Consider the following 24,249-nt stretch of genomic DNA (forward strand, 5'->3'; position numbering starts at 1 on the left):
GTGGCTTATACCTGTAACCCTAGCTACTCAGGAAGCTGAGATCTGAGGACTGTGGTTTGAAACCAACCCGGGCAGAAAAGTTGGTGAGACTCTTATTTCCAATTAGGCACCAAAAAGCTGGAAGTGGCCCTGCAGCTCAAGTGGGAGAATGCCAGGCTCCAGTGAAAAAAAAAGAAGTGAGAGATCAAGGCCCTGAGTTCTACCCCCCAGGACCATGCCCAGGCACAGACACAGACACATATCTCCCCCTCCCCAGCCCGCAGAGAGAGACAGAGACAGAGAAGCAAAGACCATCCCTGGTTGTCATTCTCTTGGAAACATGTTTATTGGTTCTGAGATCACAGGGCTGAGGCGAGCTGGGACAGGCATAGAGCTAAGGAGGGCAGCCAGAGGCTCTGCCCCTGGGGCAGACATGCTGTGTGGGGTCTGCTGGCAGGCTCCCCCGCCCACCCAGCCAGCAGCGGGCTGGGCACATGGCACTTGGCGCCTGGCGTGACCTCTGCCGGCTTGGCACGGTGGCCTCCTCGGCGGCGGGCGCCCCCTTTCCAGTTGCAGGAGTCTTTCACAGTGCGGAGGGGTGGGGGTCCGGGGCGGGTACGTCCCCGGGGTGCAGGCAGGCCCCTTCCGCCAGTACATCCTGGGCTTCTCGGCGGCTACAGCGGGGCGAGCGAGTTCCTGCTCCTCTTCGCCCCACCTGTGGGGGCTTGGCAGTCCTGGAGGGGCCCTCAAGGCCTCAGCGGGACATCATCCGGACAAACTCTGGGAGGGGACAGGGGTGGACAGGAGGTGGCAGCAGTCAGGGTCGAGCCTCCTTCCCTACCGCCATTAACTCCCAACTGAATGGGTCCAGTCCCTCAGGTCCATTCTGCCCCTTCTTCCATCCAGCGGCCAGGGCTTCTTCCCAATCTGCAATCTGACCACTGCTCAAACATCCCAAGGCTCCCTCGGGCGCTGTCCAGTGTCCTGACATTTCCCACTCTCCCCTTCTGTACTACACCCCCATCTGTTCCAGCTTACTCAACACCTCACTTTCAACTCGCAAGATGGTTTGCATGCTGCTCTCCCTCCTTCCCATCTTCTGTCTCCTCTCAGTTCTCCTATAACAGGTCTTCTTTCCCAAAACTCTTTTTTTTCTTTTTCTTTCTTTTTTTTTGGGTGGGGAGTGGTTCTAGGACTTGAACTCAGAGCCTCATACTCTTCCTTGGCTTTTCTACTCATGGCTGAATTTCTACACTTGAGCCACACCTCCACTTCCAGATTCTCACTGGTGAACTGGAATCTCTTGGATTTGTCTACTCAGAATGGCTTTGAACCCAGTTCCTCAGATCTCAGCCTCCTGAGATTATAGGCATGAGGCCCAGCTCTCAGACCTTCAAGACTTTATTTATTTTTGACAGTTGTGGGGCTTGAACTCAGGGCCTGGGCACTGTCCGTGAGCTCTTTTGGCTCAAGCCTAGCACTCTACCACTTTCAGCCATAGCGCCACTTCCAGTTTTCTGGTGGTTAATTGGAGATGAGAGTCTCACAAGCCGGGTACCAGTGGCTTATGCCTGTCATCCTAGCTACTCAGGAGGCTGATATCTGAGAATTGTGGTTCAAAGCCAGCCTGGACAGGAAAGTCTACAAGACTCATCTCCAATTAACCACCAGAAAACCAGAAGTGGCGCTTTGGCTCAAGTGGTAGAGTGCTTACCTTGAGCTGAAAAGCTCAGGGGGCAGCGCTCAGGCAGAGTTTAAGCCCCAGGACCAACAACAACAACAAATAAAGACTCCCACTGATTTTCCTGCCCAGGCTGGCTTTGAACCATGATCCTCAGATCTCAGCCTCCTGAATAGCTAGGATTACAGGAGTGAACCACCAGCTCCCAGTGTTCAAGACCTTTTTTAAGAACAATTTTTGTTTCACAGCAAAACTGACTGAAAAATATGAGATTTTCTGCACCCACACTCACACATGCACAGGCTCCCCACCAGAAAGATCCCACACAGAGTGGCAGATTTGATTTGATGAACACAGGTCTGTGCATACTAGGCAAGCACTCTACTACTGAGACCCTCTTATAAGTTGTGCAGGCTGCCTCTGAACTTACAATCCTCTTTCCTCAGTCTCAAGCAGCTGCAATTATAAGCAGGTACCCACACACCCAGTTTAGAGTTCACTTTTGGTGCTGCATTCTATGAGTTTGGACAAACATATATATGATGATATATCTCCATTAGAGTGGTTTCATTGCCCAAATCTCCTGTGTCTTGAAAACCTCTGATTTTTTTGTTACCTTTTTTGTTGTTGTTTCTGGCTTGAACTCTGGGCCTGGGCAGTGTCCCTCAGCTCTTTAGCTCAAGGTGAGTACTCTACCACTTGAGCCACAGCACCACTTCTAGCTTTCTGGTAGTTAATTGGAGATAAGAGTCTCACGAACTTTCCTGCCTAGGCTGGCTTCGAACACCATCCTTGGATCTCAGCCTCCTGAGTAGCTAGGATTACAGGTGTGAGCCACTGGTGCTTGGCTTGTCTATCATTTTTGTCTTTTCCAGAATGTCATATAATTGGAACCATATACTGTATAGCCTTTCAGATTGGATTCTCAATAAGATGCATTTATAGTCCCTCCATGTCTTTTCATGGCTCGATAGCTCATTCCTTTTTATTTTGCCAGTCCTGGGGCTTGAACTCTGTCTAGGCTTGGGCACCATCCCTAAGCTTTTGTGTTCAAGGCTAGTGCTCTACTACTTTGAGCTACAACTCCATTTCCAGCTTTTTGAACAGTTAATGAGAGGTAAGAGTCTCATGGACTTTCCTGCCTAAGCTGGCTGTGAACTGAGATCCTCAGATCTCAGCCTCCTAGGTAGCTATCTCAGCCTCCTGAGTAGCTAGGATTATAGGCCCCAATGCCCAGCCAAGCTCATTCCTTTTTTTAGTGCTGAATAATATTATGTTGTCTGGATGTACGACTTCTTTTTGGTACCAGTACTTGGAACTTGAACTCAGGACCTGTGTGTGTCCCTAAACTTTTTGTTCAAGACTAGTGTTCTATCACTTGATCCACAGTTCCACTTTTGGTTTTAACTAGCTAATTGGAGATAAGAGTCTTATGGACTTTTCTGCCTAGGCTGGTTTCAAACTGTGATACTCAAATCTCAGCCTCTTTTTTGGGGGGGTCCGATCATGGGGCCTGAACTCTGAGCCTGGGTGCTGTCCCTCAGCTCTTCAGCTCAAGGCTAGTGCTCTACCACTTGAGCCACAGCGCCACTTCTGGCTTTCTTTTTTGCTTATGTGGTGCTGAGGAATCGAACCCAGGGCCTCATGCATGCAAGGCAAGCGCTCTACCACTGAGCCACCTTCCCAGCCCCAAATCTCAGTCTCTTGAGTAGCTGGGATTACAGGTGTGAGCCACCAGCCACACCTTGAACAAAAGAAGCTCAGGGACAGTGCTCAGGACCTGAGTTCAAGCCCCAGGACTGGCAAAAAAAATATCAGAATAGTAGAAAGGTGGATGGATGGAAGGATGATGGCTGGATGGCTGGATGGATGAGTGGATGGGTGCCTAGAGGGATGGACAGATTGGCAAGGAATTCAGTAGAGGGGTAAGAGGAAGGAAGGCAAGGGGATACAAAGTTGGGTTGAATTAATCATGTGGTGGAAACACCATTGGAGGGCTCCGTGGATGGCCACTGCTGGCTTGCCACTCTCTCACGTTCAAACTCCACCTACCTTCAAAGTCCACTCGTCCATCCCCGTTGAGATCTACATCTCGGATAATTTCTTCTATGTCTCGGTGTCCCACTTGATGACCCAGAAGCTTCCTCATAGCCTCTCGCAATTCACTGGTGCTTATTTCCCCATCACCATTGGTGTCAAACTAGAGCGAGCAGGAAGGAGAGCAAGGTAGCTACCTCATGGAGACTGTCAGCAGTAGATCCAAGGCTGAGCTTTGCTTCAAAAGTCTCCCTTCCCTCAGGTCCCCTCTGGGTTAAAATTCTCTCCCTGGTCTGGGACCCAGGGCTGGGGCTTCTTTCCAAGCAGCTATCTGGAGACTGGAACCCTAACAGCCTGCCCCACCCACCTGTGCTTACCTATTACTCACCTCTCGAAAGGCATCCCGCAGTTCCTTTACTCCAATCATATCTGCTGTCTCTGCCAGGAGTTTAGGTCCCATAAGCTCCACAAAGTCATCGAAGTCCACATGGCCTCCCACTGAAGCAAGAAGAAAGGCTAGGTCACTCACAACCCATCTAATCTCCACTTCCAGCTAGGTGTTTGTTAGTTGAGGGCTGCCAGTCCCTTCTTTATCTCCTTTATCTAGGTCAAAGGTATTTTTGGGGGGGGGGGAGGGGGAGGGTCAGGTGAGGCTTGAACTCTGGGCCTGGGTGCTGTCCCTCAGCTCTTCAGCTCAAGGTGAGCACTCTATCACTTGAGACACAGTATCACTTCTGGTTTTCTGGTGGTTAACTGGAGATAAGAGTCTCACAGACTTTCCTGCCTGGGCTGGCTTTGAACTGCAATCCTCAGATTTCAGCCTCCTGAGTAGCTAGGATTACAGGTGTGAGCCACCAGCACCTGGCTTATAAGACTCTTAACTCTGATTAACCATCAAAAAGCCAGAAGTGGTGGTGTGGCTCAAGTAGTAGAATGCTAGTCATAAGCAAAAAACAAAGCAAAAAAAAAAAAAAAAAGGTAAACTAAGGGACAATACCCAGGCCCTGAGTTCATGCTCCAAAATAAATTTTAAAAAATAAAACAAGTTCAGATGGAGAGACCCGGACGCACTCAGAGAAGGGCTGTCACAGGCCATGTCCCAAGCTTTACCCTTGCTGTGAAAACACCAACCCAACTTCCAAGTGGCTCTCAGTTGGTGGGAGAGCCAGAGGGTTAGCACCCACCTTCCTACTTATAACGGTTCTCATCCGGGGACTGCTCAGCCAGTAGCAGGGAATAACCCCCTGCTGACAGAATAGGTGGGTAAGAGGGTCCCATATCACCTCGCAGAGCTCCCAGCACACTCACAGGTAGCTGGTTGGAGAGTTCGCCCTGGGTCTGCTCTTTTCCTTCCTTCTCTCACTTCCTACTCCATTCCAATGCTCTCTTTTGTCCCCCCACAAAACAAATGCCTGTATCTAGATCCCTGTCTCAAGAAAATATAGACTAAAATAGAAAACAACAGTACTGCCAAGAAAAAAAAAAAGAGCTAGGCAATGATGGCTCATGCCTGTAATCCTAGATATTCAAGTGGTTGAGATTCAGAAGGATCAAAGCCAGCCCAGGCAGAAAAGTTCATAAGACTCCACTGTCAAAATAACCAGCAAAAAGCCAGGCTGGAAGCGTGGCTGGAGTGATAGTGTCAGCCAAGCAAGCAAGCCAAGTGAGCGTAAGACCCTGAATTTAAACCCTGGCACCAGCAAACACACAAATACATGCAAAGGAAAAAAACAAACAATGAAACAAAACAACAAAACCCATAAAACATCCTTTTGATTATTTTTTTTCTTTCTTTGAAATCAGGGCCTGGGTACTGTTCCTGAGCTCTTTTGCTAAAGGCTAGTGCTTTTCACTTTGAGCCATAGCTCCACTTCCAGTTTTCTGGTGGTTAATTGGAGATAAAGAGCCTCACAGATTTTCCTGCCCAGACTGGTGATGAACTGTGATCCTCAGATCTTAGCCTCCTGAGTAGCTAGGATTACAGGCATGAACCCTAGTGCCCAGCTCCTTCTGATCATTTCTTAATTTTTTTTTTTTTGGGGGGGGGGGTTCCAGTCGTAGGGCCTGAACTCTGGGCCTGGGCGCTGTCCCGCAGCTCTTCAGCTCAAGGCTAGCGCTCTACCACTTGAGCCACAGGGCCACTTCCAGCTTTTTTCTTTTTTCTTATGTGGTGCTGAGGAATTGAACCCAGGGCCTCAGGCATGCAAGGTAAGCGCTCTACCACTGAGCCACCTTCCCAGCCCTTCTGATCATTTCTTACTGTGAGCCAGCTAGCTGTGGGACTGTTAAAAAAAAAATCTCCTATTAACTCGTGCTCCATTCCCCTTTCACAGGTGAGAAAATTGAGAGCACAGAGCTGGAAGTATTTTTTTTGGGGGGGGGGGCGGGAAGAGCAAGCAACATTGTCCCCTAGGCCTGTCTAACAAGGAAGGAAGGAGGTGTCTGCAGAGGGACTCACGGTTCATGTTGATCTGCTGAGACAGCTCGATGAGTTCCATCTCCGTGGGCATGTAGCCCATAGTACGCATGCAGTTCCCCAGGTCCCGGCAGTTGATATAACCATCTTTGTCCTTGTCAAATTCTCGGAAGGCCTCTCGGAGCTCTGGGGAAGCAAATACAAGCAGATGTAATTGGAAGCAGGACCAGCAGAGCATCTGGGAGCAAAGGCAGCCCAGGGCCATCCAGTTTGGAGAGATGGTCCCAGGAGATCCCAGAACTCCAGGGCCCCTCATTCACCTCAGGCTCACTCCTTTGATGGCTGGTACCAGTGCAGGGCCCCTGCTCCCTGTAGAGCCCCAAGTGTCTCTGCCTCTCTTCTCACAGTTTCCCTCCCACACCTCCCTTTCCCAAGGGCCAAATTTTACCTTCGATCTCCTCTGGCCGAAGTGATCTGTCCTGAAACAAAAGAACATGTCCTATTAGCCACAGCGGTGGGGGAACTGGAAGTCACAAAATTCTGTCAACGGGGACACTGGATGGAAGGTGATGGGAATGGAGCCGAGGTTTGTCTGGATTGTGTCCTTGAAGGGAGATGGTGTGGCTCCTTAAGCCACAGAGACACTCCTCTGCTTGTTTTGAATCCCAAGGACCCAGCCACTCCCCAAGCCACACCCTTATTTCAGACACAAGAATGGGTCAGGCCGAGCTGGTCCAGAAGCAAAATCTGTAAAGAAAACAGGACTGGAAGAGGTCACCACAGAGAGAAGAGAATGCAGGAGGAGCCAGGCAGCAGAAGCCTGCAAGATAATGGGAGGAGATGGGATTGCAGGGGGAGGGGAGGCAGGGACCACATAGGCAGCCCCAGAGGGAGAAGTGGGGGGTGCACCCTGCTTCCTGGGCAGCACCCCACCTTCCCCAACTTGGCCCCATCTTCACACCTTGCCCTGTCACAGGACATGGCACAGGACCCTGGAGGCCACTAGTGCCTCTGGCAGCTGCCAGGGTCCAAAGCACATCAGCTTTCAGCAGGGCCCAAGGAAACCCTGAGTCCAGGTGTCAAAACAGATGGTGGTGAAATCTCCAAAGAGCAGGCCCAGAGGAAGCACGGGGCAGGCTCCAGATAGAGATTACCATGGCCCCAGGGCTGCCCAAGAGGAAGCCAGACTGGCACGGAATGAATATGGGTGACCAGATGGACATGATTAAGTTTCCAAACTGCCTCACAGTGTTCTAGCTCTCTGCCTTGGGGCAGAGAGAAGACAAGGCAGGTGTGGGCACCCGGATGTTTGAACATATCGCTGCAGGCACAGCCCAATGAGCTTGCAGAGTGGCTCTGTTGTGCACACAAGCTGTTCCAGCCAATGTGGCCAGGGTGAGAGAGTGCAGACTAACTGTCCACCCACTCTACACTGGCCCCAGAAGAGGAGCACCAGCACTGGGAAGTCCGAGAATGGAGTAGGAAGGGAAGGGGTGCTGATGTTGAAAGGGGATGTCAGCAAGCAGGCTGCAAGCTCCCCGGGTCCCAGGCTGTATTTACAGCTGAGGGGAGGAGGACCGGCCTTCAGGGATTCTTTTCTGGCTACGACAGGAGGCCTTCGTTTCAAAGGTTGCTCGAGCAGTGGCACTAAGGTACGCCACTCCTGTCCTCCTGTCCCCAGACAGGCCCACATGTTCCAAGACTTTTTAAAAAATTAGTAACTTATTTAGTTATTTTTGGTGTTGGTACTGGGGGTGAACTCAGGGCCTAGCAATCCCCCTTGGCTCTTTCTTTTGTTGCTGTTGGTTGTGGGTCCCTGAGCCTCCTGTGCTCAAGGCTAGTGCTCTACTGCTTAAGCCACAGTGCCACTTCTGTGTTGTTTTTTTTTCTCTGGTCGTGGGACCTGAACTCTGGGTCTAGGTGCAGTCTCTCAGCTCTTCAGCTCAAGGCTAGTACTCTACCACTTGAGCCACAGCATCACTTCTAGCTTTTTCTGCTTATGTGGTACTGAGGAATAGAACCCAAGGCCTCATGAAGGTAAGCACTCTACCACTGAGCCACCTTCCCAGCCCCACTTCCAGTTTTTGAGTAGTTAATTGGAGTAAGAGTCTCAGGCATTTTCCGGCCCAAGTTGGCTTCAAACCACAATCCTCAGATCTCAACTTCAAGTTGGCTTCAAACCACAATCCTCAGATCTTAGCTTCATGAGTAGCTAGGATAACAGGCTTGAGCCACTGGCACCCAGCTCCCCTTGTCTGTGTGTGTGTGCGTGCACGCATACATGCTGGTCCTAGGGCTTTAACTCAGAACCTAGGTATTGTCTCTGAGCCTTTTTTTTTCCCTCACTGCTATAGTGTTCTACCACTTGAGCTACAGCTCCACTTCTGGCCATTTGGTGGGCTAATTAGAAATAAAGAGTCTTACGGATTTTTCTTCTTGGCCTGGCTTTGAATCGTGATCCTCAGATCTCAACCGCCTGAGTAGCTAGGATTACAGGCATGAGCCATCAATGCCTACCTTCCTCTTTTAGTCCTCTTGTATTCCCAGAACTCTTGGAACAGCAAAGCCAGGCACCCGTTCACAGTATGCTTGTGTCCAGAGCCTGGGTATCTTTGGTTCACACACTGTTGTGTCCTTTGCTTCATGCAAAGAGGGGTCTGGGTGATGTGATCTAGACTAGAGCTCAGGATGCAAACTGGTATGGCAGGGAAGTGGTGTGCACCAACTTGGGGGGTCAGGTGGGAGGAAGTAGCTACACAGTCATTTTCCCTCAAAGGAAAGGATAAGACCTTGGGCCTTAGAAGTAGACAGTCCCAAAGACTGTCCTAGCTGTGGCATCTTGGGCAGGTCATTTCTCTCCTCAGAGCCCTGGTCTCCTTATCTATAGTATAGGTTAAGACGAGTACCTCTTTTAAAGGGCCTTTGTAAACATATAAGACAAGACTTGTACTAAGCATGTGCAAGTCAATAAATGCAACCTACAAATGTTTGTATCTGTAAAATGACACCATCACCCTCTTCCTGTGACTACTGTCACCTGAAGGAAGCAGTCCAATATAGTTGCCACTGGCCCCACGTGGCTTTTTTAAACTTACGTTGTAAGACTGGGGGCTATAATCCAGTAATAGAGTTTGTCCTTAGAATGCCAAAGGCCCTGGGTTTGATGCACACAAAAAATGAAATATGGGCTGGGAAGGTGGCTCAGTGGTAGAGTGCTTGCCTTGCATGCATGAGGCCCTGGGTTCTATTCCTCAGCACCACATAAGCAGAAAAAGCCGGAAGTGGCGCTGTGGCTCAAGTGGTAGAGCACTAGCCTTGAGCTGAAGAGCTGAGGGACAGTGCCCAGGCCCAGAGTTCAGGCTCCACAACTGGCAAAAAATAAATAAATAAAATACCTCTTGCATTAGAATGAAATCGAATGGATAATTCAGCTCACTAGTTGAACTAGCCACATTTAGGATGTGGGCAATAGTCACATATGCTTACTGGCTACTATTTGAGACAACACGGATTTTAAGAACAATTTAATCATTATAAAAACTTTCCTGGGGCTGGGAACGTGGCTTACTGGTAGAGAGATTCCCTAGTATGCATGAAGCCCTGGGTTCGATTCCTCAGTACCACTGACATAGAAAAAGCTCGAAGTAGCCGGGCGCTGGTGGCTCACGCCTGTAATCCTAGCTACTCAGGAGGCTGAGATCTGAGGATTGCAGTTCAAAGCCAACCCCGGGCAGGAGAGACCGTGAGACTCCTATCTCCAATAAACCACCAGAAAACCGGAAGTGGCCCTGTAGCTCAAGTGGTAGAGCGCTCGCCTTGAGCTGAAGAGCTGAGGGACAGCGCCCAGGCCCAGAGTTCAAGCCCCAAGACCGACAAAAAAAAAAAAAAAGAAAAAGCTCGAAGTGGCTCTGTGGGCTCAAGTGGTAGAGTGCTAGTCTTGAGCAAAAAAAGCTCAGGGACAGAGTTCAGGCTCTGAGTTCAAGCCCCAGGACTGACAAAAACAAAACAAAACGCAACCAAAAAACACCCTTCCTGGAAGCTGGGTGCTGGTGGTTCATGCCTGTCACCCTAGCTACTCAAGAAGCAGAGGTCTGAGGATCAAGATTCAAAGTCAGGCTGGGCAGGAAATCGTGTGAGACTCAAATATCCAATTAATCACCAAAAAAGCCAAAAGTAGAGCTGTGGCTTAAGTGGTAGAGTGCTAACCTTGAGCAAGGATGCTCAATAAACACCAGATGGAGTTCAAGTCCCAGAACTGGCAAAAAAAAAAGGGTAAAAAAGAAGTTTCCTGGAGCCAGTACCAGTGGTTCATGCCTATAATCCTAGCTTCTCAGGAGGCTGAGATCTGAAGAGCATGGTTCAAAGCCAGCCAGAGCAAGAAAGTCCATACAACTCCCATCTCCAATTAACTATCAAAACACTGGACTGGAACCATAGTCCAAGTGGTAGAGCACCTACCACTTGCCATAAGTAAGCAAATTGAGTGAGTACAAAGCCAGTTCAAAAGCCAGTTCTGGGGGTGGGGGTGGGATGTTCTAGTAGACCATGCCACATACATAGAGTTGTTAGGAGCACACAAAACTACATGAGTTTGAATCCTAGCTCTATCCTCTGGTTTTTTGGGGGGTTTTTTTGGTCGGTTGTGGGGCTTGAACTCGGCCTGGATGCTGTCCCTCAGCTCTTCAGCTCAAGGCAAGCATTCTACCACTTGAGCCACAGCGCCACTTCCAGTTTTCTGAGTGGTTTATTGGAGATAAGAGTTACACAGCAGGGCTGGGAAGGTGGCTTACTGGTAGAGTGCTTGCCTTGCATGCATGAGACCCTGGGTTCGATTCATCAGCACCACATAAGCAGAAAAAGCTAGAAGTGGCACTGTGGCTCAAGTGGTAGAGCGCTAGCCTTGAGCTGAAGAGCTGAGGGACAGCGCCCAGGCCCAGAGTTCAGGCCCCACGACTGGCCCAAAAAAAAAAAAAAATTCATGGACTTTCCCGCTTGGGCTGGCTTTGAACCTCGATCCTCAGATCTCAGCCTTCTAAGTGGCTAGGATTACAGGTTAAAGCCACGGGCACCCGGCACTATCTCTACCCTCTTGTGAGTGTTACCTACAACCTCAACCGTGCTTCCACTGGGACTTGGTTTCCTCATCTGTAAAAGGGGGTGATAAAAAATAGCCACCTCTAGGAGTTGCTGAGGCTCCTAACGGGCAATGCACCAATATACTCATTGGCACAGTGCTCCAAAGAGTTTATCTGCTATATTATTTCTGGCGAGTACATGTGGGCTCACTTTGTAGCAAGGCGTGGGAAACTTTGGAGAATCAGTTCCTGAGTGGGAGGGGGCTCAGAAGCATTAGAGGTGTCTCCACTGGGGGACAGGAGGTACTGTATGCAGAACCCATCTTCTTCCCAGTACCTCCTCACGCCCTGTGAAGCCAAGCTCAGCAGGCTCCACTGGGCTTAACTTACGTACAGGCTGCCTGTTCTCGAAACCCTTGCGCAGGAAGATGCAGGCAGGCCCCAGCAGGTTGTGCATGACAGCGCAGTTCTGAGCCAGCATCAGGAGTGGTCCATGGAGCTCGCCACCAGCCTCCAGCCCCTCCTCGCTGGTCTGCACGACCACATAGTTGCTCTTCTCTTCCTGGCGCATCTTCAACCAGTACCAAGCAAATACAAAAGAGAGGCAAGTGTCACCTCTCTGCCCATCTAAGCCCTTCTGGTCCTGGCCTGGCTTCAGCCTGGCTCCTGGCCTAGTAGGGACTTCTCCTCAAGAGTCAGGTGGTAGAGTTCAAGGAGTCCCATGATGCGCAGCGGCAGGCACCAAATTGGTCCAACAGATGGAGACTCCGATCCTTGATGCCAACAGTTGTTCCAGGGAGAGTTGGGTATGATACTTGTGGTGGGGTACTTGGTCATGCATGCACACTCTCACACACACACACACACACACACACACACACACACACACACACACACACACACACACTCTGATATACATATGTACAGAATCACATGCCCAAGTGCAGGCAGAAGCTCACACAGAAAAGCTGAACAAGGGAGAGGTGTCTGTCCTCATCAATGAGAAGTGTTCCCTCAGAGTGTCATGGGTCAATTTCCCTTCCCAAAAACATTTCCAATGTCCCAGCTCAACCCCAGGGGCCTATGTTGTGTCTCCCTGACCTGATCCCAGCTGGATGCTCATTGGAAGGCTAGGGGAGCAATCAGGCTCTGCAACATCTGATAGACTGGAGGTTGGGAACAGCGGTACCATGGCTGACACAAGTAACACAGGTAGGGTGTCAGGGGTGAGGAGAGGGACAAAATAGATGTTGTGTGCCACCTCCAAATGGGCAGGACTATTCATTCCAGCCCACCAGATTTCTTGATGTAAAACACCAGCTGGGCCCACCAAGGCATGTCTGTGCTCCCAATCCAATTTTTTTTTTTTCCAGTCCTGGGCCTTGAACTCAGAGCCTATGTATTGTCCCTGAACTTCTTTTGCTCAAGTTTAGCACTCTACCACTTGAGCCACAGCTCCACTCTTTTCTCTTTTTCTCTTTATGTGGTACTAAGGAATCGAACCCAGGGCTTCATGCATGCTAGGCAATTACTCTATCATGAAGCCACATTCCCAGCCCCATTCTACTCTTTCTGGTATCCTCAAGCGTGGCAAGCTAGCCGGGCGCCAGTGGCTCACACCTGTAATCCTAGCTACTCGGGAGGCTGAGATCTGAGGATCGCGGTTCAAAGCCAGCCCAGGCAGCAAAGTCCGTGAAACTCTTATCTCCAATAGACCACCAGAAAACCGGAAGTGACGCTGTAGCTCAAGTGGTAGAGCGCTCGCCTTGAGCTGAAGAGCTGAGGGACAGCGCTCAGGCCCAGAGTTCAAGGCCCACGACCGACAAAGAAAAAAAAGAAGTGGCAAGCTTTCCAGCAGTTCTCCTTTTCCTCCCTCCTGCCTTCCCTGGCTCCTTGCCCAGGCTAGACTGCAGGACCTAGAGGTTGAGGCAGAGGCCCTGTCTGCTTACCGAATATAGCTGTGCTCCCAGGCCCTGGCTCCCCCATCCTCCTCCCTGCAGGTTCCCATGTAGCTATAAAAAGTCAGCATTGCACACAGACTCCCCTAGGACACAGCAGCATCTAGACATAACATGCTGTTGGCCCCAGCACCCCCAGCAAGCCCAGAGCCTCTCCAGAACTGAGGTTGGCACTATGTCCTGCACTGGGTAAGGAGGGCTCCTTTCAGCATGGCAGGGGTGGGAGGAGGCAGCGCCTTCCCAAGAAGAGGCTGAACCCCTGAGGGCCGTCTGTATACCCTGCCATCTCATACCATCATACCCCATTTCTAGGCAGTTGACCTAGCTGACTGATGGCCCATACCTAGACCAGGTTCAGCCAGTCCTGCCAGTCTGAGCAAGCAGAGCCATTCCTACCCTATTCTCACAGGCTTCCCCACATACTCCTTAGCTAAGGGCTATAGATAAAGACTCCTTTCTAATCCTTTTCAACATCCTAAGATTCTTGTAGGCCCAGAGACGGAAGAGCGAGTCTTGGTTTCTAAAGGAAACACAGTAACTCAGACCCAAGCTGAAGGAACTCAGACCAAGGCTCAAGCTCAGTGAGTGCAAGAAGGAAGTTTTGGAACTCCGTGGATGCCAGACAGACCAAGGATCCATTTGGACTTGACACCCCAGGGAAGTAAGACCGAGGGCCTCTGCAGTACTCACTCCTACTTGAGGATCCAGGCTGGTGGCGGCATAGATGAAGAAAGTCCTTTCACCTTGGAGGGGATCCAAAGAAAGAGCTTGGGAGTGAGGGATACACTCTCACAAGATGCTGTAGAAAACCAGACTTTTCATTTCTGGCTGAATCTCATGTACTTGGCTCAGAATGAGTGCCAGGCAGGAAAGAAGAGGCAGCAGGTGGCACAGCACTCTGAGAGGCGGCTTAATATGCTGGCTTTAGGCAGTCTCAGGGCCAAGTTCTGGCTCTGCTACTTGCTTGCTGTGTGACTTTGGGCAGGTCCCTTCCCCGGCCTCCACTTTCCTTCTCTTTGTAGTAAGAACAATCTTTTCTCTAATACAGGATTCTTGTGAGAAATCAATGACTACTACATATATAAAATGCTCTGCATAGTACCCGGCACATGGGAAGAGCCAAATCAATGCAGTTGCCATAGTGATGAGAGTGATGGTGGTGGTGATGCAACTGAAGAGATTCTGGGTACCAGAAGGCATTCACTTCTGGCTCCAGAGGAAGTAGGGGAACATCTACCAATCAGGAAACAAATGAGAAGGATGAAGAGGAATTCGCTCCCCCGAAGAACCAACCAGTGGTGTGACTGGGGAATTTCCACTGCACTTCTTGAGTATAACACTGCCTGGCACCGAGTTGCCCCGGGAAGCTGCTGTTCTTCTCCAGCCTGTGATGGCACCTGACAGCCTGGTCCTTGCCTAGCTCAGTGCCTGGAGCAGCTCACCTATCACCATTACCAGTTCCCTAGCTACCAATCAGAAAGCCAAACCACAGGCGGACACTGTATCTAAGCACCAAAGGGACTTGTCCTGGCTACAGGAGGAATCGGCATATCTCCTGACCTTAGGACTTTTCTACCAACACAAATTAGCCAAAAGCACACAGGTGGAGAGTCTTGTCCCTGAGGGTGGTCAAGGAAAGGCTGGAAGATGGGTGCTTCATAGATGGGAGGGGAGATTTGTCACACTGAGTGGCTTAAGGACTAAGCCTTAAAGGTCAGATTCAGGAATCTATGAATAACATTTCTGACTTCAGGAAAAAGGGGTGGGGGAGAGACTTCTGGAGAAGAAATAAAACACCAGCTCTAACTTCCCATGGTACAGGGTCTAAATCCCAGCTCTGCTTGGAATCAGAAAGGCGCTTATCTTTGTGTTCAGCAATCTTCTCAGCAAACTAGCCAAGAAATACTTAGTGGAAAAGGGTGAGTAAGGGTAGCAGGTTGTAAACAGTCAGGAAAAAGCAATGCTTACAACTACTGTAAGAAACATGACAGACAATGAGGTGAGTTGTATGATCATCAGCCTTACTCCATGGGCTCAGGGCATCTCGAGCTGGAGGTATGGCAGAGTCTGTACTTAGTATATGTGAGGGGGCTGGGAAGTTGGCTCAGTGGTAGAGTGCTTGCCCCTCAAGCATGAGGGCCCTGGGTTCGACTCTTCAGCACCACATAAGCAGAAAAAAGCTGAAAGTGGCACTGTGGCTTAAGTGGTAGAGCACTAGCCTTGAGCTGAAGAGCTCAGGGACAGCACCCAGGCCCAGAGTTCAGGCCCACAACCGACAAAAAAATAAAAATGTGTGTTGTGGCCCTGGGTTTGAGCCCAGCATACATCATCATCATCTTCATCATCATCTCCCCCATTCTCCTGTTTTCTTCCATTCCTTCTCTTTAAAGCCCAGAGTGGAAAGGTTATGGTTATAATGGCAATAATACCATTCAAGTACCATATATGCCAAGCAGGTTAAGATGTTAAGATGGCAGAGAATTTACTGGACATCTAACCCCAGCAACACACACAGAAAAAAAAAGATCAAAAGACAAGGGAACTGAGGCACAGTGGTTAAGTAATTTGTTCAAGGTCATTTGGCTGGAAAGAGAAGACCTGAGTGGCTTGACTGTAAAGCACTGAAGTGTGAGGGAAGCTGGGGAGGAGACAGAAGGATGATTCTTGTTATTAAGTGCACTTCCTCCAGCTCTGACTAGATTCCTTGCAATGGTGTTTGCCTGAGGTCCTCTCGACTACTTCCGATCAGTTCCTGCCTCTCTGAATCAGCCTGGATGCCACCTTGGAGGCAGAAGTCTCTCCTAAGATGATGACGGATTATAGGAGACCGGGGAGACACACAAGAAACCATCAGTCCTCAGAGGGATCCAAGAACAGCAAAGATTAAATGGAATTTGATGTGAGCAGCTTAGCCAAATGAGGGAGATGAAAGGCATGAAAGCCAGAAATGTCCTAAATCAAGGGGCTGTGAAACTCATGGAGGAGGTAGGGTGGGCTGTGATAAAAGGCATCATTTGCTAACCTAAGAGCTTCGTTGTGTCACGTGACCTTCCTCTGAGAAATCATCAAGCTCCTTATCGAGAAACTGAAAGAACTGGAGAAAACCGTGCCTAGGATGCCTTTAAATATATTCCTTTAAATGGTATCTGAATCTCTTCTATGGCCTGACTATCGGAGGGCTAGAAATACAGATGGAGCCCCATGTGAAGCAAAACCCTGCAGATGCAACTTAGACCTGCATGAAAGACAGCTCTCCCAAAAGGAATTCTTGCGAAGAGTATCATCCTAGCATTTAAACAATTGGTGAGTAACTTACATATACCCCAGCTCTCAACATTTCTGTTGGGCACCCTGATTTCTCAAAGGATGAAACATGGGAACATGGGTCCTAAACCAGGCTGGTCCTTCTTGAGATTCTCTGAGCTGATTCAAGGATTATCGGGCGTATTGAAGAGGGAGGTCCTGTGTCCTGCCTACTGCAATGGAAGGCACTTCTAAACCCATAATGTGAAGGCTTAGAAAGCATCAGAGAGGTGCTCAAAGGACCCTCTGAGGACATGAATGAGCCCCCGGGCCTACCCTGGGAACTGTGTTCCGATCTGTTCAACAGGGGCTGTGCACCAAAAATCCTAAGAATATCATGGATAACCCATAGCTCCAAAGCTCTGTGGTTTCTTTTAGAACTCCCTTGTACAAATTCCCAAACATGGCCTCCCCTGACCCTGCCACCCCCGCCTACCAAACAGTTCTCAGTCCTAACTTTGGCTCCAAGCTAGGGACATAAGAAACTATGACAAGAGGGTCTCAAGAGGTGGGAATGGGGAAGCAGCTCGGGACAGAAACCCCATAAAGCTTAGCAGGCTTGTGATGGACATCCATTCCCAGCCCCACTTCAGGGACCACCCCCCACCAGCCTCAGGGGGTGAAAACTCCAGAAACATACCTTCCTTGAAAGATTTCTCAGTGGCGACTTGACACAGTTTCCCATTCTATGCTGAAGCAGCCCCTCTTGGGATCTCCGGGTCCATGAAGGAGGCTCCTTGTAGGGCTAGGAGACTCAGTGGGGGTCACTGCCAGCCCAGCCTCCCTCCTGCCTGAGTCGCTCTTCCTGCAGGACTGAGCTGAGCCCTTTCTTGAGCGTGCGTGCTCTCTTACTCGTCTGCCTCTTCTTGCTGTCTGGATCTTTTTTTCTTTCTTTTTTTTTTTTTTGTGGTGTGTGTGTGTGTGTGTGTGTCTGGGTTTAACTTTCTGGGTACTTTCTTAAGGGGACAAAGGCAGAAGGGAGAATTCAGGGCCTGGAGGGGGAAAAAAAATCCCACAATCGCCCGGAGAGCTGATGGCAGAGGGGCAGAGGGCAGCTGAGCTGGAAAGCTGCCGGATCATCTACATCAGATTAGAGCTGAGTTCGTTCTCTCTCTCCATCTTTCTCCCCTTCCCTCAGCCCCTCCTCTCGCCACTGCCAAATCTGTAGGGAGATTGCTTCGGGGAGGGGGACCCAGGGTGGCATCTGTAGCTGGGAATTAGGCCAACCGATCTAGAAGAGGAAGCTGGCTAGTTTGGGGGCCCCCCAAAGCCAGGGTGCCTCACAGCTCGCAGTTCCATACATGTACACACACACACACACACACGTCCCCAGGGAGACGTATGCCTCTTCTTTAAGAGCAGTGAGCCGGACAAACGCCAGCCCTCACAGCCCCTGGGCAATCGCAGCTGGATGGAAAGCAGGCAGCTCCAGTTGGGGGCCGGAGAGATCCTATGACGTCTCCATTACGCTCCATTTTTTACACTTGCCTCATCACTGGAAGAGGATGAGGCTCCAGGGCAGGTGGTAGAGCTGAGTTGTCAGCAGAGATCAGCTCCCTCCTTCTGCCTCCTCTGCTGGGTACGAGCTCTCTGGCCCAAGGGAAGACACGGAGGGAGGGGCAGGGTAGAAATGGCACTGGCGCTGGTGTTGGCACAGAGGGCATGGGCATGGTTCCCAAACCTTCTCTGCATCCTCTACTGAATTGTAAGGACAGTTCATTGGCTTCCATGGGGTGCAGGGCAGTGGGCCGCTCTTTACAAACAGTCTTCGTGGTCCCGCAGCTGCAACTTTATAGCTGACTGGTTCTTCTTCGTCCCTCCAGATTCTGGCTCTGGTGTGAATTCATCTCAAGCCCTCCGATGTCCCATTTGAGACCTATAACTGGAGCCAGATTAAGGGTACCGGAAGGAAGCAAACCTGTTTCCCCTGCACCGTTTTCTCCAGCAGGGGGCACCAGAGATAGACACGGAGGCAGAACAACCCTCAGGCCCCTGACCAAGGAAGCTTACCCACCATAGAGCCCGGAGCTTCAATCCAGACTGGCTCCTTTCCCTGAGATGTCTGTCCAGTCTGGGGAGTCAGAAACCCCATCAGGGAAGATGCCAAGAACACTGCCCAGGGATGGCACAGGTTGGCTCCTTGGGAGGTTTTTGGCTGGCTCTCAGTGGCATCAGGCTGCTGTTGACCAGAGAACTGATTTTTTTCCCCGTGTGTGTGCCAATCCTGAGGCTTGAACTCGGGGCCCAGGTATTATCACTGAGCTTTTTTGCTCAAGGCTAGCACTCTAACACTTGAGCTACAGCTTCCTTTCAGGCTTTTTTGGTGGTTAATTGGAGATAGGAGTCTCACAGATAAGTCAGGTAGTGGCTCAGGCTTGTAATTCTAGCTACTCAAGAGGCTGAGATCTGAGAATCATGGTTCAAAGCCAGACCAAGGCAGGAAAGTCAGTGAAACTTTTTTTTTGTCGGTTCTGTGGCTTGAACTCTGAGAGCCTGGGCACTGTCCCTGTGCTCTTCAGCTCAAGGCAAGTGCTCTCCCACTTGAGCCACAGTGGCACATCTGGTTTTCTAGTGGTTTATTGGAGATTAGAGTCTCACGGACTTTCCTGCCCGGGAACTGTGATCTTCAGATCTCAGCTTCCTGAGTAGCTAGGATTACAGGCATGAACCACCGGCTCCCAGCCCGTGAAACTGTTATCTCCAATTAACCACCAGAAAACCAAAATTGGAGCTGTGGCTCAAAGTGGTAGTGCACTAGCCTTGAGCAGAAGATAGCTCAGGGATAGCACCCAGGCCCTAAATTCAAGCTCCACGACAAAAAAAAAAAAAAAGTCTCACAGATTTTCCTGCCTGGGATGGCTTCAATCTCCTGAGTAGTGAGGCTTACAGGCGTGAGCCACCAGTGCTTGGGGTGTGTGTGTGTGTGTGTGTATTCATAAAGGGCAGGAAGGAGCAAGCAGCCAACATAAATGCCTTCTTCAAAAATGTTTCTTGTGGGAACAGGGCATGAAGGAAGCACTTCCTGGCCTGGGCACAAATCAGGTTCAATAAATAGACTTTCAACGAATAGGAAGTATAAGGGGTCTGGGGTTGAGTCCTGGCTAGGACTCAATCACCTCCTGTTCCCCAGCTTCATTTTCCTCCCCTGGAAATGGGGCCTCCCCTATCTGGCTAATTAAGTGTACAGAGGAAATGAGTGCCACATAATAAGGACTTGATCAGCAATTATTGCAATGGAAGAAGTATCATTTGCCCAGTGTTTACATGCCTGGTACAGTGCTTGGCTCTGGAGATATTACAAACATCAGGATTAAGATGCTCCCTGCTGGCCAGATACGGTGTCACAGGCACTCCTGTAATCCCAGCTATTCATGAGTGTGGGTAGAGGAATCACTGGCAACCCCAAGCCAAAATCCAGAGATGAGCTAAAGTTAAAAGGGCCAGAGGCATGGCTCAAGTGAGTGCCTGCCTAGGAAGGCTGAGGCACTGAGTTCAAACTCCAGTACAAAAAAAGAAAAGAGGGGCTGGGAATGTGGCTCAGTGGTAGAGCGCTTGCCTTGAATGCATGAGGCCCTGGGTTCGATTCCTCAGCACCACATAAGCAAAAAGAAAAAAGCTGGAAGTGGCGCTGTGGCTCAAGTGGTAGAGCGCTAGCCTTGAGCTGAAGAGCTGAGGGACAGCGCCCAGGCCCAGAGTACAGGCCCCACAACCAGACCTCCCTCCCCCCCCAAAAAAAAGAAAGAAAAAGAAAAAGAAAGACATTTGCTTTCATGAAGTTTCTAGCAAATAGTAAGGAGCAAGGCCACAGTTATTTAATTACATGTCATATAAATGCTATAAGGGGGAAAACCTAAGAATTCTGAGAATATGAGGCACGTGACAAGTAATGTGATTTAGTCTCCAGGATCAGAAAAGACTTGTAGACAAAATTTAAAGAAGGGGGCTAAGGATGGAGTTGATTGAATGCTTGCTTAGCATATACCAGGCTGGTTTGAGCCTCGGCACTGCAAAACAGGAAGAAGGAAGGAAGGAAGGAAGGAAGGAAGGAAGGAAGGAAGGAAGGAAGGAAGGAAGGAAGGAAGGAAGGAAGGAAGGAAGGAAGGAAGGAAAATGTTTTCTATAAGATCTAGGAACCATTTGCAAAGTTTTATGTACTAATTGTTTGCAGCAATCTCCCACCTGAGCCACAGTTCCTCTTCTAGATTTTTACTGGTTAATTGGAAGTAAGAGTCTCAGAGATTTGTTTGCCCAGGGATGGTTTCAGCTCACAATTCTCAGATCTTAGCCTCCTGAGTAGCTAGGATTATAGGCCCCCTGTTTTTGTTTTTTTTTTTTTTTTATATAGGCCCCCTGTTATCCAGCTTGTGTTGGTTATTGTCACTTATAAGGCCTTGCTTTTATGCCCAGCCTGACTTTGATTTCCCTACTTGTGCTCCCCCATGTCATTGGGATTGACAGGCACACACCACTCACCCCAGACATTGCCTCTCCCATGTATAGGAGATCACCATCACATACTCAGCACCCCAGTTGAGATGGGAGCCTTGAAAACTTTTTTCTTTTCCCACTCAGGATGGCCTTGAATCTCAATCCTCCGATCTCTGCCTCTCAAGTAGAGCTAGAATTATAGGCATGTCACCTCACTGGACTGTAAACTCTTGAAAAGATGAGGTCCATCAGGGATCAGAAAGGAGCTTGAGTCAGGCTGCAGGTATAAACCCAGTACATGCTACTAAATGGATGGAAAGAAACATGGTTCATTGGACAGCTTTCCTGAAAGTTCTCACTTAATTGGTTGAGGTGAACTCCTGACTTTGGTGTTGGTTACTCTACTCCCCAGGGAACTGACAGCTGCAGCCAGCTGTTGGAATGCAGTGCTGGACTGACATGGATTCCAATCTTGCCCTGCTGCTTGGTACCTTGGGCTTCAGAATCTTTATTTATAAAATGGGGATTCTAATGACACTTCCCTAAGCCCTCTAGAGAGGAGCTAATGAGATAACACATGCAAAAGGCTCAGCAAGCAGCTAAAAATTGTCACCTTCCCCTGCCTGCATGGGTTTTAAAGGACCAGGTGTGGTGGCATCCATTGGTTCAGTAACCAGTCACTCAGACCTGGTGACTCCTGCCCCCTGCAGTCCAACCTGGGGCATAGCACCTGCTTGTCGACCTTGGGATAAGCTTCTGTCCTTGGAAGCTTGTCAGAAGAGAGCAAAAGCAAGTGTCTATGAAAAAGTCAAAAGCTTAAAGAAAGGGACTGGTAGTTAACTAAAGTAAGCTTAAGACTTAAGAGCACCAAGCATCCCACGGGTTCCAATCTGAGGCTTCAGAGCTTCCTTAAACTAACTTGAACTAGGCAGTGAGCTGGAGTGGGAGATGGATTGACTTTCAGTAGAAAATAAAATGGGCTGGGCTTGGGTGGCTCACACCTGTAATCCTAGTTACTCAAGATGCTGAGATCTGAGGATGCTAGTTCTCAGCCAACTCTGGCAGACATATCTGAGAAACTCTTATCTCCAGTTAACCACCAAAAAAAAAAAAACAATCCAGAAGTGGAGCTGTGGTTCGAGGGGCAAAACAACTTGTCTTGAGCAAGAAAGCCAAGGGGTAGGTAGTGCCCAGACCCTGAGTTCAAAAGCTCCAGTGCCAGTGCCAGAATAAAAAAAAAAAAAAGGAAGGAAGAATGAATGAATGAAAGAAAACAAGGCTGAAAGGTGGGGGTTTCTGTAAGGAGTGAGCAGTGGCTCTGGTTTCTGGAATGGAATAACAGGATCAGAGAGATGAGAAGGATAAGCCACTTACTGATTATTCCTGATTAGGAAAGAAGGCAGGGTGTGGTAGTGTGCCTGTAAGCTAAGCACTTTAGAGGCTGAGGCAGCCAGAGTTGTATTACAAGACTGTCTTTAAAAAATAAAGGGCTGGGAAGGTGGCTCAGTGGTAGAGCGCTTGCCTTGCATGCTCGAGGCCCTGGGTTCGATTCCTCGGCACCACATAAGCAAAAAGAAAAAAGCCAGAAGTGGCACTGTGGCTCAAGTGGTAGAGCACTAGCCTTGAGCTGAAGAGCTGAGAGACAGTGCCCAGGCCCAGAGTTCAGGCCTACGACCGGACCCAAAATAAATAAATAAATAAAAATAAAGCCGGCGGCTGAGAAGGTGGCTCAGTGGTAGAGTGCTTGCTTTGCATGCATAAGGCCCTGGGTTCGATTCCTCTGCACCACAGAAGCAGAAAAAAGCCGAAAGTGGCACTGTGGCTCAAGTGGTAGAGCGCTAGCCTTAAGCTGAAGAGTTGAGCTGAAGAGTTGAGGGCCAGCGCCCAGGCGCCACAACCGACAAAAAAATAAATAAAATAAAATAAAGCTGGGCACCGGTGGCTCACTCCTGTAATTCTAGCTATTCAGGAGGCTGAGATCTGAGGATCACAGTTCAGAGTCAGCCCAGGCAGGAAATTCTGTGAGACTTTTATCTCTAGTTGAACACCGGTAAACTGCAAGTGGTCTGTGGCTCAGATGGTAGAGCGCTAGCTGTGAGCTGAGAAGCTCAGGGACAGTGCCCAGGCCCAGAGTCCAGCCCCATGACCAACCAAAAAAATAAAAATAAATAAAAATAAAAGAGCTGGGAGTGGTGGTTTACACCTGTAATCCTAGCTAGTCAGGAGGCTGAGATCTGAGGATTATGGTTCAAAGCTAGCCCTGGCAAGAAATTCCATCAGACCTTCATTTCCAATAAACTACCCCAAAAAAGCCAGAAGTAGCACTGTGGCTCAAGTGGTACAGCGCTCTCCTTGAGCCAAAAAAAAACCTCAAGGACAGTGCCCAGGCCCACAGTTCAAGCTCCAGGCCTAGCAAAAAATAAAAAGAAACTTAAAAAAAATTAAAAACACAAAAAAGGGCTGGGAATGTGGCTTAGTGGTAGAGTGCTTGCCTTGCATGCATGGATCACTGGGTTTGATTCCTCAGTACCACATAAGCAGAAAAAGCTGGAAGTGGTACTGTGGCTCCAGTGGTAGAGCGCTAGTCTTGAGCAAAAGAAACTCAGGGACAGTGCCCAGGCCCTGAGTTCAAGCATCAAGACTGGCAACACACACACACACACACACACACACACACACACACACACACACACACACACACACACACACACACACACACACACACACACACACACACACACACGGAGGAGGCCAGCCTCCTTCTGACCAGTTCTGTCAGTTGTATCCTTAGCATTGGGATGCTAACCCAATGTTAAGATACTGGGAAGAAGGTTGGCGTGTAATATAACACAAGAGATACTCCAGACAGACAGGGAGCATGCCAGTGTGGTACTTGCAGCACAATTCCAGCCATTTACTTACTGTGTGACCTTCAGGCAGGTCACTTCCCTCTGGGTGTCCTTATCTCTAAAATCAGGGGTGATAACAGGAACCTGCACAGATGGCTGAGAGGGATAGGATGTGGAGAGCAGACTTGTGCAATTACTCAGTGGGCTCTAGGTGGAGGGCTCAAGCACTCTTGTTGCTTTCCCAAAATAGCTGCAGGCGAATGCAGACATCCAGACATTCCGGAGAATTCAAAATCAACTGATTCCTATCACCTATGGCTGATGCTACCCACACCTTCTTCTTCCCCATTCTGAGGTTCCCAGAGTAAAGACCTGGCTGGGGCAGGAATAAGAAACACACAGGACTGGGAGTATGGCTTCATGGTAGAGGGCTTGCCTAGCATGCATGAGGCCCTGGGTTCGATTCTTCAGCACCATGTAAACACAAATAATTTGTTTTTTAAAGGAACACATACAGTTCTCA

The 24,249-nt window shown here is 49.5% G+C and overlaps 1 protein-coding gene across 2 annotated transcripts in view; it reads right to left on the reverse strand.

The window, feature by feature from the left end:
- Positions 1–320: 320 nt before the first annotated feature.
- Positions 321–24,249, reverse strand: part of Cabp1 (calcium binding protein 1) — a 29,323-nt gene continuing 5,394 nt past the window's right edge. The window contains exons 1-7 of one of the 2 annotated variants that reach the window (XM_042669607.1): positions 17,090–17,187; positions 11,583–11,759; positions 6,562–6,592; positions 6,156–6,299; positions 4,086–4,195; positions 3,713–3,860; positions 321–759 (exon numbers count right to left, since the gene is read on the reverse strand). In XM_042669607.1, coding sequence (XP_042525541.1) covers positions 734–759; positions 3,713–3,860; positions 4,086–4,195; positions 6,156–6,299; positions 6,562–6,592; positions 11,583–11,759; positions 17,090–17,134 — 681 coding nt within the window. In that variant the 5' untranslated portion in view covers positions 17,135–17,187 and the 3' untranslated portion in view covers positions 321–733. Of the gene's footprint in view, positions 760–3,712; positions 3,861–4,085; positions 4,196–6,155; positions 6,300–6,561; positions 6,593–11,582; positions 11,760–17,089; positions 17,188–24,249 lie in introns of those variants that run through there. The other variant, XM_042669606.1, reaches the window with a different exon arrangement.

This window comes from Dipodomys spectabilis, unplaced genomic scaffold, assembly GCF_019054845.1.
Source record: "Dipodomys spectabilis isolate Male_0828 unplaced genomic scaffold, ASM1905484v1 ptg000499l, whole genome shotgun sequence".
Classification (NCBI taxonomy): Eukaryota; Metazoa; Chordata; class Mammalia; order Rodentia; family Heteromyidae; genus Dipodomys; species Dipodomys spectabilis.